Source organism: Eleginops maclovinus, chromosome 10 (genome assembly GCF_036324505.1).
Source record: "Eleginops maclovinus isolate JMC-PN-2008 ecotype Puerto Natales chromosome 10, JC_Emac_rtc_rv5, whole genome shotgun sequence".
NCBI lineage: Eukaryota > Metazoa > Chordata > Actinopteri > Perciformes > Eleginopidae > Eleginops > Eleginops maclovinus.
This window is the reverse complement of record NC_086358.1, coordinates 10,847,559-10,863,399: the sequence shown is the minus strand read 5'-3', so window position 1 is coordinate 10,863,399 and position 15,841 is coordinate 10,847,559. Positions and strand designations below refer to the sequence as shown.

Genomic DNA, 15,841 nt, shown 5'->3' with positions numbered 1-15,841 from the left:
GTGTGGGTTGAATAAGGGTATTCTGATTCAGATTTATTGGAATTTCTTTTACACAGAAAATCAGGATATGCAAAATAACTATAAACTGTAGCTGGATGTAAAATGTAAAGCAATACAAAAATAAAATATCCTGTCAAAAAGTAGTTAAGAAGTTTATTTTTAAAGCATATTATATCATTTAAAATAATAATATATAATGTATATGTTATATTACATTACATATCTATATACAGTATATATTCAGTAGATTAAAATGAGGTTATTTAATTTATTATTAAAGTCACATCAACTGCAAATCTCATGCAAATCAGCACAACAAGGTACACCAGGGGATAATGGGACTGTCAGTAGTTATATTTAGTCATAAACCAAGGATTTGGCAATATTTAAATATGAATTGTCTGAAGCAATAATCCCCTGGAGACTATGAATGTTGTAAAACATATTTTAGGATATTTAACAATATATGTGAAAACGTTCACTATGAATGTCTCGATGATTCAGTCTATTTAGGAAATGAATTTGTTTTCACTTATTGGTCAAGTAATAATGGGAGACAAAGTGCTTGTAAGGTCTCTCCCCCCCCCCCCCCCCCCGCCCCATGTCAAGTAAGCATTAAGAGCATTGGACCCTTACCAAATATTGGTCATCAATCTGAAAATGACTGCCAGAGCGCAACTTTTATCCCCAGTAATGCCACAGCTCCACATGCTGAAGCTTTCCCCAATCTCATCCATTATTGCCTTCTTCATCCCTCCCATCTGCAGGCTTTTCGATATGCAGTATGTATGAATCATACGTGTCCTAAATGTGAACATGATCTGAGTGATTGAAACACCCCGAGCAGCTGTGTGCTCCACGTGTACTGGCTTTAACGAAGCACCTGCATATTTACAGATGATAGCATCTGTTCCAAGTGCCCTGGTTTGGAGGTTTAATTTTAGAGGAGCGGCCAGATGGTGGACAAGAGGATTACTATGCTAAGCCTTTGTCATCTGCTGCTACACACTGACTGTCCATAGGAAAATATAAGGTGGACCCCCGCTGGTCTCTTTTTGTCTGATTAAGGCTGTGTGGGGACGACAAATTGTAAAATATGTAAGTTTGGCACTAAGATCATTTTTCAGTCCTACTGATCATAACTGTGATTTGTTAATGCATGCTAAGCTAAGGCAGTTATCAATACACATCAATGGGGCCTTTCTTTATGACAGTTCCTTATGGTATACTTTGCCATATATTTTTTACAGTAAACTGCAGTTTAAAATAAGATAGTTGTAAAGATATCTTATTACAAATGGCTATACTGATACTTTTATACTAAATATACCATAAATCCTTTTATTGTTGCTATACAACATGTACATATTATTTAGTATTCATCAATTGTAAATGGCTTTCCAAGAAGATACTGATCATAAAAATATGCATTTCACCTTGACAGATAAAAAATCCTATAAAATATGTTTTGCTTCTTATTTCGGTCATCACCGATTTAGGCGCCTTGCCATAGTAGCAATTAAAAACAGTGCTACTAAACCTGTTAACTATGGAATAATTTTATGTAACTTCCACTAATCTGTGACTGCGTGACCGGGACCCTAAAAATGAAGCAGATCAAGAGAGTTAAGTCATCGTCAACCCTGTTTAATAATAGGGCTTTCCCTTCTCTGTAAATAGCCTATAGAAGGAATCATGTCAGCTTTACATCTGCTTGAATTAAGAGTCACTTCTAAAAAAACATAAGAGCAACATCTGACAAAAAAACATCACTTTGGACATGTTTATTGATTGGTTCCATGGTTGAAATTACTGTACAATTTCAGAATCTATGAGCTAGTGGAAACCCCTTGAACGCATAACAGAAGTGCAAAATCAGTGAATAGAGTTGGGACCAGTCTAGGTGTCGCATTTCATTCGCATACACCATGTATTTTTGAACTTTCATTCTTGTTGGAAACAGAAACACCACTCGGTGAAATAAATACAAAACATAAAGAATACAAAGGACACCTGAGGCAGGCGAGAGGAAGCAGACAAGACAGATTCAACCCATCTGTAACCCCCAGGATTAACCAGACACTTCCACTATCAAGGTTAGAGTGTGTTATCAAAGCATAACGATTTATCTTCTTTGCACCGGAGTACAATCCTCTTCTCCGCACTCTTGCAAAGCATGGATGTATTTTTCCCAGTTAGATAAGACGTGTCACTAAGAGATAACATCGGGTGTATGCTGCTAGTAATAAAATAGGATTTTGATCAGCTTTGCAAAGGGTAAAACTGAAATCAGAATGCCGCTGTTTACTTCCTCCTGCCACCGCCGCCGTTAGCCAGAATCATCACCATCCTCATGAAGATGTTCAAAGTGTCCATGTAGATCCCCATACACCTGTGAGATTAAACATAATATGAGAGAAATACCTTAGTGAGAGTTCATAGCTGACGTTCAGCTAGAACCCACAAGTGTACTTGTATATTTTCTGTGATGACTTACGCGTTGATGGGGTCATATTTCTGTACGCCGTAGAGCGGGTGTGTCTCTGCTCTCTTGATGACCTTCTGCGTGTCGTACAGGAGGAACATGCTGAACAGGACCAGGCCTCCATAGATGGCCACTGAGTACAGGCCTGCTCCCATTACTGAGGTGGGCGGCAGGAACATTGATCCTGAAGGAGACGGGGAGATTCACTGTGAGACTGAGACGAAGGGTTGCAAAGTGGTAGCATACAGATATGAATAATTAATGAGCTGATTATCCAATCATTATCTGTTTGTGTAACTAATGTGTGTAGATAAATTCCTACAGTTTCTACAAATTATTCACACTTCTAAAAAGGAAAGGTTGTACCAACGCTGAATTTTGCCAGCTATTATGTTTTATCCCCCAAATGTGGAGCACACTTTCCTAAAACTAACACTTTGGGCGTGATATCTTCATCAAATTTGCAGATTATGCAATTAAAAAGTGAAGTTTCTCATGTGGGATAACGGGGACATAATCATGATAAAAACACTTGAAAGTTAGTTTTTTACTCTTAAAAAACATCTTTAATTAAGTGTTCAATTGAAAAATAAATCTTGTAGTTTGACATTTGGCTGAGATGCTTACACTTTAATTACTTTACATTAACCTCAACGCCCTTTTTGGTCTGAAATCCCATAAACTAGCATTCAGTACTGTGTGTACTGCACCTGAAGCAGGGTTTATGAGGTGAAACCGCTTTGTACTAACCAATAGAAGAAGCGAACACCACTCCAAAGCCAACAGCCAGTGGCCCGCCCATGTTGAGGAACTTCTCACTTGGGGCACACATGGCCACAGTGGACAGACCGCCCACGATTCCAGCGGTGTACCAGGCAGCCCTCATCACCAGGGGCCCTCCCAGGAGGGTCAGGGGGGCGATGACAGCACCCATCACACCTTATCAACACATAAAGACAACTGAACACCACACTCAACTCAAACAACAAAACTGTGCATGAAGGAGGTTTGAAATACAACAGCTGTTACTCTGAGCCTGTACGTGACTGCCCTCTAGTGTCACACCGAGGAAACTACATCACATAAATTACAACGTCCATTAGAGCTTGTGCTACAAACCTGCATGTAACATCCAGGCCAGGTGTTTGGGCATTGGGCTCTGCTCATATGAAATGGACCGGACCAGCATGCCGGCACCAATCATGGCAGCAAAAGTCGCTCCAATAGCCTGAATTACAAGACACATCAGGTATGCATTTAATGACCTCTAAGTAGGGCTTCACAGAAAAGCTAAAGAGTCATTCATAACATTGACATTCTGATTCATAACCATCTTTTTTTTGCATGTTTATTCAGTTTAAATGTGTTAGGGTGGGTAACTATTTGTGGAATTAGATTCCAGCGAAGGATTTTTTTCCTACCAAACATTTCAATACCTTCAGTGCCTTGCAAATTAAGAAAGTCAAAATTGATTGAATAATTGATAACTATACTTATTTCTTAAATTTGCAGTTCGGATTTCAAAAACATGCTTTTCTCTGTGTCAAAAAATACAGTCTGCCTTCCCGCTTGGCCCACACAAAAATGAAGCCAGCAGCACAATACAACATTTAGATTAATTATAGAAAGTTTATTTAATAAGGATGTTCTAATAATAATGTTCTATTAATACATCGAGATTATGTGCATAAACCTTACATTTTATCTGAATATAAATGCAATGTTGGGTGTACTTGAGTTATAAAGCTTACCAGCCAGGATCCTCTCATCATGAGACCCATGAGGGCCGGGGTCCTGCTCACTGCAACAGCGGACAAAGCTGTCAGGCCAATGCTGCCGGCAAAATACATGTAGGTGGAGTGGATCCTGTCCTTCACATACTGAGGCCAGATCCTGCACAGAGAGTAAAGAGCCACGTGAAAATAAAGCAAACACTTTTCTAATAACTGCTGTTTGAAAAAGAAATTAACATCCTGAACAAAAAGCTGATACTCACACTGATTTTTCAATGGCACCGATTTCATTGGACATGCCAAGTCCATAATAGCACAGAGCTCCAAGACCCACTGCTGCACCTCCAGCCAGGATCAGTCTTCCCATGCCGTGAACTGTGGAAACACAAATACCATTTTTTAAAGTATTAAATATACCTAAATATTAAATAAGCGTTGTAGATCAACACAGGGACTGCCAGAGGTAAGAGGTTTAACTTGCACTCACAAAGGAAATTTTGGCATCATGTCAATTAAAAAAATATCTTAATATATAATATCATTTAAATTGAGACACTAGACAAAATTAGTATGCCTTTACAGTATATGTAACAGTCATTTCAACAAACATGTAATAGTAATTACTTTTCATGGCGGTTTCTGAAGCTGGCTCAAAAGCTGCTTCTTTGAGCTGGCTTCTGGTTGTCTTGCGGAAACCAAATCTGGCCTTGGAGGAAAAACCCTGGTGAAGGAGAAAAGGAAACTTAAATTAATATGGGAATTAAAGACGGCAGCTGCAGGTCACTAAACACTTTGCTCCTGCCTAACGGCACTGTATGAGCCAATTAATAAAACCTAAGACATAAGACTTACTTTAAACACAAGGATACATGCATTCGGTGCCCACAAATTGATTTCATCGGGTGTGTTTTTCAGATCTGCTATTGTCACCTAAGATACATAACATTTTCTCCAGTCTAACCTTGGTGGGAGTGGTATGAAGTACTTTTAGTTGCATGTGTGCATGTGTGCGTGTGTGTGTGTGTGTGTGTGTGTGTGTGTGTGTGGTTATAATGGAGAGTTGAAGCAGCAATAACCAAGCTTAGAGAAGCAGAGGTCTATGAATGCTAGTCTGTTGACTTTACAGTACCTGCTGGGGCCTGAGCAGGGGGGGACAGGCCTTCAGGGTGGATGTTCTCAGGGCTGGGGATCCCTGTGACAGCAGAGGACGCAGCCCGATGAGAGGAAGAGTCCTCAGGCACGTCAGCCTCGCCACCAACATGATCACAATGTATGATGCTGTATCAGTCTGAGAGATAAACAAACAGAGGGTCAAGGATCTCACAGTAATTTACAGTAACTGACAGATTTCTGTGTGACATCATTTTCAAACACGTGTTTTGCACATACTGACTCAAACTGGCCAGTTAGTGAATAAATATAACTTTGAAATGATAACATTTTACGTTAGTTAAATAAGCTAGCTAACGTTAGCTAACATGCTATCTAAGTAATGTGACTCATTTCACTACAACGTCTTTGGAAACTTACGCTATTACGGCGTATAGTCTGACCAACAAGATAAACTGTTACCACTAACACAGTATTTACTAATATAAGTAGGATAATATAGACAAATGTAGATGTTACATACCGAGAAACAAACGTACGCTGGTCACCTTTCTAGAAATAAGTGCGCAACCTTCTGACGCAATTGTTTTGCAACCTTCTTGAAAATTCTCCATCAGTGCGTCATCATTAAGCGACGGGTTTGCAGGGAATCGTAGTTCTAAATCGTGCTTCATTTAATAATTTTATTATAATGCATAAGGGACTGAAGCAGTATTCAGATACAAACGAACAGCAATATCACAATAAAATAAATTAAAAAGTCATTTATAGAAATGTTATATAGGACAATGTCAACATTTAGAGGGTTATTCCACCACACATTGGGCTATGTGATTGATGATGCAGTCAAGTATGGTGATTGGTTAATGCTGTAAATAACTAGTCATGGTAGAGCTAATTCAATCGACTTAAAATATACGTAAACCTTTTATATACGTATATATTATGATGTAGGCATACGTGACATAGGCCTATCCATTTTAATTGTCATGTTTAATCGTCTTGGAAAATCAACAAAATAAAAAATACAGCTTTGAATGTAATGGAGTTAAAAATACACTATGTTCCTCCTGATATGTTGTAAACTGTACTTGAATAAATGATTTTAGATTGGGAAACACATTGTGTTTTCTCCACTAGGTGGAGTGCTTGCCTCTTCTTTTGATGCTACTATTAAACAATAAGCGCTAAAAACATAAACATAACATCAGCACTTAACATAATCTCGGCCCTGACATTATTGACCATGTGTTAATATGCATATTATTTGTTTTTTGCTAATCATTATAACAGACTATAATTAGTGGGTGTGTAGGGGGGAGCGTCTGTGCGCCTCCGGCTGAAGCTCCGCTCCTTTGGTCCAAACTTTCCCATGTGAGTCGTAACTGTTGCAAATACTTGTCATTCAATTCATCGGGCAGCCTGACCTGCAGCTTCCCTAAACATGAGTCCATCGGATACACAGGCTTCACTAACTCAAACTAGTCGAACTACTTCTTCTTTTGGATTTGATTGTTTTTTGTTTCATAAGTGAAGTACTGTTGGGAAGTAATGGAATTCATTTATATCGGGAGTCGCTCATTGAGGAAAGGCTGATCAACTTCACGCATGACACCGCAGCACATCATGATGGTGGGTATGGAGAGCGACAAAACTTTGACTGATAGCAACTTTATGAAGGTATCTAAAACCTATAAACTTATAATATCACATGGGAGGACTTTTAAGCTTTAATGACAACCCAGGGGGTTAGAGACAAAGTCATAGAAATCACCATAAAACATGTACGGTTCTCTGATATAAAAATTTGAAAGAGAGTGGGAAAACGTCTTCTTATTAAAAAAGCATGACTTCAGTTTTGGCCAGTTTGTCCCTAATGACCGTTGAATGCTATGCATGCTCTCAACCTAACCACTGCTGCAAAGAAGTCCTACTTTTGTGACGTTTCAACATTAAACCTGTTGCCTGCATGTTCATCTCCAGGCTAATTTTTTAAGGGTTATGGGGAGATTCCTTAAATACTTGATTAATTTATTGATCAAAGATCTGGCCAAAACCTCTTTTGGTGATACCTATTAAGTCTTATTGAAAGTGATCTTTATTGACCTAGGACAAACATTCCAAACAAATGTATAATGACTGAAACACAGCCCAGCTTGTTTTCCTTTGTAAAGTTGTCAAGAGGTTATCACCTAATATTGAATAGAAAAAAACACGTTATTACAGTATATGAGATTTGTATTGTGATATTAATGTATGTTTATCATAAATTGAGAAACATGTTGTTAGATTTCTAAAAAATGCTGGGAATGTTTATTTGGCTTACTAAATTCTTAAAGTAACAGTGCATCACATTCTTCCAGTAATTCAGAAATATTACAAAAGATATCATGGTATTACAGATGTAGAAAAATGACATAATGATCACAACTCATACTGTATTTCGAAGAAGATCTAAAAAAAAAAACCCCAACCTTACATTTACAACACTAGTGGGTTAGCTGGGTGGCGTTTCATTTGTCTTCACATGAGATTTACATTAAATAAGAGGCAGCTATTAAAAGCATGTGTAGCAAGATGATAAATGGTGCAGTGGCGGTTTTGTTATGAGTAGATGATCAAAAGTGTCATACGCCTCAGTGATTTGTGAATATTCAACAATGTCAGCTCATGTGTGTTTTTCTTTTTTTTTTTTTACTTTATGCAGCAGATGTAGTTAGCTGAGATAATTGGTGTATATTTAATTTATCATATACATGACAAAACCTCATACCACTTATTTTCTTGATGTATTGTTGGCATCTTTCTATGGTTTCTTTGAATAATACATCCTCTAGTACTAATTGTATGTAAAATCAGTAAAACATTTAAGGGTCACCAATGTCTTATTCATTGGGCCTGTTTTTGTTTTTTTCTCCAAATGTGTTCAGTTTATTGTTTGCTTTACACAAACTATTACTGTATTTGGGCAATGTCAAATCACCGCTTAAGACTTAAAGACTGAGTAATTTGCTGGGGTGCATCCGACTATCTGACATGTACCAAATAACTAGTAACATCATCTGGTTAGTCACTGACCCTGTGACGTGTGAGTGACCTGCGAGTTTATGTTCTGCCATCTCAGCCCAAAGAAGGTTTAGAGTCACTCCTGTGTAAAGAGACCTTTGTGGTTGTGGCATGCGGCAGGGTGGTGCAAGAAAGATCAGATTTTTCCTCCTGGTGAAAACGTGTCTCAGTACACAAGCTGTTCACCTTTTCATTACGTGCCGTTCCACGTCAACAGAGCTCTATTGGAGCTGTAAACTTTTCATTCCCTCTCAGAGAATTTCGCAGGCAGTGTCCAACCATTCCCTGTGTTTAGACTACGCTCATTTGGACTGGCTTCTGTGCTCAAAAACTGGCCTGGGACAGAGGTTGCAACAGGATGTGAGAACTGGTCCTCCAGACCTCTTACAAAATACTCAAAAAAGCTCATCAGAATTTAGAAATGTTGACAACAGTTGGACTTGTTTCGTGTCAAACCCACAACCACCTAACTGTAGTGAGTGAAAAGGTGGGTTTAAAGGCTTTGTGGCTCTGCTGATTTATAGTAGCAGTTTCACTAAGACGAGCTAGACCTGAAATCATTTAACAGTGATTCATAAGACACACTCAGGAGTCTGTGTGAAGCACCTGCTGGATCCAATAAACAAATGTTTTCAGAAACCCAGACGTCTGATTCTGGATTAAAACAAAGACTGACTGTAAACCCTTTGCGTGCTTACTTATATGATCTAAATTTTTAAGCTTGACATTTTTTGTGGCAATACATCAAACTAACACATTTTCTCAGGGTGGAAACTGTCTAATTTACTCTCGCCATGTTATTGACCCTTTCACTGGCAGACGAGATATGGACGGATTATGCTAAAATCCAAAGATTAGTCAGGGATCTGAGCCAAGCTGCCATTATCTCAAAATATCAATCTTCCAGGAATGTGCAAGACAATTCCAAATACACAAAGGAATCATTAAATGCACTCCTCTCTTCATTTGACTACCTACTGCCTCTGCAGAGTAAAAACAATTACAGCCTGCAGGCGTAGAGAACTACAAATTATGGCTCCACGACAAGCAGGCTTTCCCCTTCAATTTTAGCCCTGTGCCGTTATACCTCTCAGCGTCAAGCCATGTGTCCCTCTCAGTATCAGTCAGTGTTTTAGAAGCACAAAGGCATATTATGGGGAAGCAGCAAGCCATTAGCCGCCACCAGATGGTCTACTGTACCAGTAGCCCATGTCACTGAGGGCCTCTGTTGAAAATATCTCCTCCCAGTGTTGACATGGACATGGAGTCACCCAGCAGCAGCTGGGAGTTTGGACCACAGGCTGCTTTACCTATCAGTGGGAGGTAGGATTATCACTCAGGCAACTCTGAGTTTTTTAAGCAAGCAGGCTTGCCATTCTGGAATACAAGTTTAATTACAAAATTGAGCTTAATTGCAGTTGATTACTCATATTTCATTGGTGCCTCACAGTTGTTTTCCTGCCATTTGCTTTAAATACAACGACTGGCTCATAAATACAGTTTCTCCGTGCACCAGCCTTCAGTCTTGCAGCATGGGTGGGCATGCTCCTGAAATGCACTGGTGCACTTAAAGATAACAATGACTTCCTGGTGGGAAGAACTTGCTTAGATTCCAGTCTAACACACTCAGTTATTTTCTATTCTTGCCTTCTCAAGATATGATACTTTTGTCTTTCGGTAAATGCCTTCATTGTTGGTTATGCATAACACAGAACAGTGAACCGAAACATGAGAGGGAGAATAACTCTGTAAAACCACAACTCTGACTCAGCATCACAGTGCAGTTCAACATATTGAGAAACAGACAGACAACTTCCTCATCTTTTAAATTAATACCAGGATGGGTTTTGAGGAAACTCTTAAGACTATGATCAGATGTGCAAAATTGTAACTGAAAGGTTGATGTTCATTTCATTTACAGGATGAAACATAGCCTACAACGGGGAATACAAATAACTGGAAGGCTCTTTAAGAAGGCGACTGGAGACTTGCAAGATTGGCAGAACCCATTAAGAAGCAGTCAGTAAAAGCATATCCTGGCACAGCTACATCCAAGAATGAGGATCAAATACACAATACCCATTGTCTTTTTCGTGGCACTTGTTATCATTGAGAAGGAAAACAACATTATCTCAAGGTAAGTCCATTCCAGAGATCAATAGAGTGCTTTAGTGATTCCCAACAACTTTGTGTGGGTTTATCTCTCTGTATCTTTAAACAGATATTTAAATAAAGGAGGGGCAATAGTTGTTAAAGGTGAAATGTGTAAAAAAAGAAGTATTTTTTTGTATGTGTTTATCCAAATTAGTAACATAAAATTGCAGTTAATTTCAAGTCAAATAAAACCATTATATATTTTTCTTGAGAGAAATAACTTAACTGTGATTCCTTTAACACTTTCAGGGTGTCAGATAAGCTTGCCTTAAAGCAGACCCCCCAAACCCCTCTACAGCCCAGTGGTTTATCCCACATACTGCCGAAGCACAATGGTTCACTTAGCAAGATGGACTCTGCCTTTACGCTGATAAAACGGCGCCTGGAGAACTACAGCCAGCACCAGGAGGTGGTGACAAGGGGTAGGAAGCACATCCTCCTGCTGGCCACCACCAGGACGGGTTCCTCGTTTGTAGGAGAGTTTTTCAATCAGCAGGGCGCCAACATGTTCTTCCTGTTTGAGCCGTTATGGCACGTGGAGAAGATGTTGACGCTAGACACTGGTGGCACCAACGCCACAGCGTCAGCCAAGGCGTACCGGGACGTGCTCCAGCAGCTCTTCCTGTGTGACTTCTCCCTGCTGGAGAGCTTCATCAAGCCTCTTCCTGTGGACCACATCACCACCGGCCTCTTCCGCAGGGAGTCCAGCAGCTCTCTGTGCGAGGAGTCGGTCTGCAGTCCAGTCATCAAGGGGGTCTTTGAGCGTTATCGCTGCAGGACCAGGCGCTGTGGGCCCTTGAACCTGACCATGGCATCTGAGTCCTGCCTCCAAAAGGAGCACAGGGCCATCAAGTCAGTGAGGGTGCGTCAGCTGGAAAACCTCCGACCTCTGGCTGAGGACCCACGCCTGGATTTGAAGTTCATTCAGCTTGTTCGGGACCCTCGAGCTGTACTGGCCTCCCGCATGGTGGCATTTGCTGCTAAGTACAAGAACTGGAAGCAGTGGGCTATTGATGGTGATGTGCCGATTGATGATGATGAGGTGAGAAAGCTGAAAGGGAACTGCGACAACATCAGGTTGTCTGCAGAGATCGGTCTCAGACAGCCACCGTGGCTGCGAAGGCGTTACATGCTGGTGCGATACGAGGACATTGCTCGGTTCCCAATGAAGAAGGCAACGGAGATGTACAGGTTTGCTGGAATCCCGTTCACACCACAAGTGAAAGCCTGGATACTAAAGAACACCCAGGCCTCCAAGGAGACCAGTGGTGTTTACTCCACACAGAAAAACTCCTCAGAACAAGTAGAGAAATGGAGGTTCAGTTTACCATTCAAAATAGCCCAGGTTGTACAGAAAGTGTGTGGGCCAACGCTGAAGCTTTTTGGGTACAAGTTTGTAAGCAGTGAAGAAATGCTAACAGACAAATCTATCAGTTTGATTGAGGACAAAGTGTTCAACTTTTTATAGCATTGACTCACATGAACTCTGAATCCTAATGCCGGAAAATACAACCTTTTTGTAAATGACTGTTATTTATCAGGCTATTTTATGTTGATACAGAGAGCTTTATATTGTATGATGGTGTGCTATTTAAAGTTATTTTGTATTTAGAATTGTATAATGAAGAAAATGTTTTGTTGAGCAGAAAATCCCTATAACTATTGAGGCAAGGGTGTATATTAAGAATTGACATAGGTTTATAGCATGGGGGAAAAAGGAAAGCTATATTTGTTTTTTGCACTCTATTTTCTCTGTCAAACTGTATTGTTTGCTTGTCCAGCAACCCTATCCCAATTTAAACCCTTCAAATATAGGAAAGTCCTGAGGGAGACAGCTATCAGTTAGTGCACAAGAATGAACTGTTCCAGGAACCTCGGTTATTTTTGTTCAGCAACTTCAGTTAGCAAAACAGTAGGCTGCTTTTACACCAAAGAAACTTGAAATGAAATGTTTATGCATAGCCAAAAAATTGTAGCTTTGAATAGTAACGGTAATGGCGGGAAAGAGGAAATACCAATGTTTTGCCAGGTAATTTTTGCGCATGAGATTTAGAAGTTATAGCTAATTTTATTTAATTCTTGTCTTTGCTTTAAATCGTAATGACTCCAGCTCTGAACGTGGTCCACAGGTTCAACTCCCCCTCTGAAGGGATACTTTTCTTGCACACGCAAACTGTTGTTAGCTGTATATGCATGTTTGTAATTGGACACAAGATGTTTGAAGTTGTCCTCTGGATTGAAATGAACAATTCTATGAACAATTCTGAAAAAACAGATGTTTACACTGCTACTGTATGGAAACATTCCAACTGCAGCTGGTTTGCAGGATTATGCAAGGTTTGTCGGCAGGTCTGTCTGTTGACACAAGTCTCTTAGCTGGTGATAAAAAGAGGCCCTGGTTCTCTGGCCTGCCACACTTTTTGCTGGTGTTTCAGTTTGTTCCTTTTGCATTTTTTTGTTGTTGCAATAAACCTACTTTTACATTTGCTGTAAAACATCTCAAATTTGCCATTTGGCAAAACTGTTATTTTCGTTTAACTTTCAAATGACAAGAGCGGGAAAACAGCAAGTGGGCATAAGTAGCCTCACAAATACTGAAACACTCTTCACAGATTATTTGTTTAACAACACAACAAACTCAGGCTTCATGAAAGACCACAGTCAACACTTCCCAGAAGCAGTTTTAAACGCAACTTCAAGTCTGCAGCCACACCAACAGCTCTGTGAGGCTGTACTTTTGGTGGTTTGAGCAAAATGCTAATGCCATTGTGCTAACCTGGAGTCAGCCATATACTCTCAGTCTCTTGTTCTTGGATATAAATGAGCATTTCTTAGGGTTGAAAAGGATCATCTTCCCAGTTCAAATTGCAAAAAAATAAAGGAAGACGGAAGTTTCAAATGCAAATGTTTGAATTCTAAAAATCAGTTTAGCCAAAGTGGAGGTATCAGAGTCTTAAGGCAAGAAAACATTTGCCTGCACATTTGAGTGCATATGTTTAAAAAAAATAATCACATCAGTAGGCTATGGCTGTAGGTGGGTGTTTTCAACATTAACCCAAAGAAGCCTTTATTTCTAAGAACACTAAACCCTGGGTCTCATTATATGTAAGGGTTATATTAAGAGGATATAAAGTTGAAGGAAATCCGGTGCTGGGAACAGAGATACACTCCCTTAACATGCTAAGAATGTTGACCTGATGTTGGCATTATGTCAAAAATAATCATTTATCCTGATAGGGGAACTAATGCGTGTAAAAATGTCATGGCAATTAATCTAATAGTTAAAGGAAGGGTGTAGGCGTATAGGTTTTCCAAAGATAGTCCGCCATCTGATAAACACTGTGACGAGAATGGCACAGTAAGCTCTTCCAGTAATTGTTAAGACTTCCCATGGCTTGCTCACATCTGATTAAATAATAGTTTGTTTTGCCATGTTGTGCTTTGCCCAAAAACACAATTTATGAAAGAAACATATTCACAGTTCCATTCATAGTTTTAGTACACATCCAGCAACTGATCATAAAGCCTCTCTTGTTTTAGTTTGAGTGGTTTTTGAAGTGTCCCCAAACTTCTTTTGGTACAACCAAATATTTAATCTTTCTGAACACTGTCTAGTTTGTCTGTGAGTAGGCAAAAAGGAAGGATACCGGAGGCAGCTGCCTTGCCTTCCAGTGTGTTTACCACTGTGGGCCCAGTTATTTAAATCTCCAAACCTAGTAATTACCAACTTCACATATAATGTGGTTCAAGTCATTTTAGTCCACCTGACCCCACCCGCTTACTGACACGCAGGGAGGCAGTCGTTTACAAAGTTTCTCTGCCTCAGATACTCTCTTTCACACCAAAAAGTGACTTATTTTTTTCAATACTTAGTAAACCTCTCATCTGAGCTCTCACACATTGCTAAGCAGAGCCACATCAGAGCACTTCACTCAAATCAACAGATCATTATCTGGTTAGTTTGGGCTGGTTCTTCTATTTTAATAAAAAGTGTTCCCAGGTCTGCCGCTTGTAAAGTGTCTAAACCTAATGAGAAGAGGTTGAGCATTCATAAACTCTTATATTGGAGTGGCTTTATGTGGGACGTGTGGAGGGTGGAGTAACAGTATGGTTGGTGCAAATATAGAATAACCGCTTTCCACTGAGTTAAAACCTCTCACCCCCCTCTGCAGTAAAATGAGGGCATTTAGGTAACCCCACCCTCTGGCTCCGTTATAGAGTGTATCCTGCCACATCAACCATAAGGGGGTTTAAAATATGCAAAACAGCCTGGGCAGAGTATGTTAATAATACCTTGCTGTAAGATCTGTGATAAACAGACACAACATTGAGTTAATTCAGATGTGTCTCAGAGCTACGCATAAAACTCGCACTGTTGCAGGCGATAATCATGGTTAAGGAGACAACATAAATCTAAATATACAGTAAATTACCTCACACTGAGGAATGCAATTCATAAAACTCAGGTTGTTGCATGTGATAATGAGTGGCTGCGCCAGGAGATGGAACAGAATTTAAATGCAAAAACAACTCCCTGTATATAACTGATGATTGATGAGGAGACAAATTAAGCAGTTTTCATCTGTCATTTCAAACTGGTGTATTGGAAATGTCACTTCTACTGAGTTTTCACTCATCTTTTTTCAACTATACGTAAAATCCATAGGGGCAGCTTTCCAGTGCATCAGCAGAAGCTGCATACAGCTCTGTGGCAAACATGCATAGGAAGCACTTCTAGTCCAATATCATGCTGCTTTATACAAAATGCTGGCAATAAAACCCGTTTTTTGCAGGCATTTTTTGAAACTGGATCAAATGTCACAGAAACTGTTATTAAAGCCAGACATTTTTCTAATTTCGAGCTAAGACAGGAAATGGTAACCTGGGGATTTATGAGCGCTAAATCCCCAGTTAGCATTATTTTTTTATTCACATAAAACCGATAGAAAGACATCAAAAATCTGAAAAAAAAATCTTTAGAAGTGTAACATTGAGTGTGAACACCATTCTTTCCTCATATAAAAATGACCATAATAGCAACAACCTCTCAATGCTAGCCAAAACTTCTACATTCCCTGTCCATTTTTCTTTTCTTTATCTATGTGTAAATTCATTGTTCAGCGGGAAGTCTACAACTGTGTCATAGAACACTTTTGAAATCACAATTTGGTAACTCTGCACTGAAGATATTAATGATGATTAATTATGACTCACTAAACAACGGAGTAACATTTCTTAATTTCTCTGCAACATGTAACACAATGAACTCAATTCGGGCTGACCACACCAAAAC

The 15,841-nt window shown here is 39.5% G+C and overlaps 2 protein-coding genes across 2 annotated transcripts; one reads left to right on the top strand and one right to left on the bottom strand.

Moving 5' to 3' along the window:
* Positions 1-1,769: 1,769 nt before the first annotated feature.
* Positions 1,770-5,962, bottom strand: ghitm (growth hormone inducible transmembrane protein). Its single transcript, XM_063893596.1, has 9 exons — positions 5,852-5,962; positions 5,348-5,506; positions 4,843-4,939; positions 4,482-4,593; positions 4,237-4,378; positions 3,605-3,713; positions 3,236-3,424; positions 2,498-2,669; positions 1,770-2,392 (listed from the first exon to the last, which is right to left on the bottom strand). Exons 2-9 carry the CDS (start codon positions 5,477-5,479, stop codon positions 2,305-2,307), a joined length of 1,041 nt encoding a protein of 346 aa, XP_063749666.1. The 5' UTR covers positions 5,480-5,506; positions 5,852-5,962; the 3' UTR covers positions 1,770-2,304.
* Positions 5,963-6,732: 770 nt separating this feature from the next.
* LOC134870378 (carbohydrate sulfotransferase 3-like) lies at positions 6,733-13,034 on the top strand. The gene is made up of 3 exons (XM_063892527.1): positions 6,733-6,960; positions 10,316-10,531; positions 10,798-13,034. Exons 2-3 carry the CDS (start codon positions 10,452-10,454, stop codon positions 12,014-12,016), a joined length of 1,299 nt encoding a protein of 432 aa, XP_063748597.1. The 5' UTR covers positions 6,733-6,960; positions 10,316-10,451; the 3' UTR covers positions 12,017-13,034.
* Positions 13,035-15,841: the final 2,807 nt, after the last annotated feature.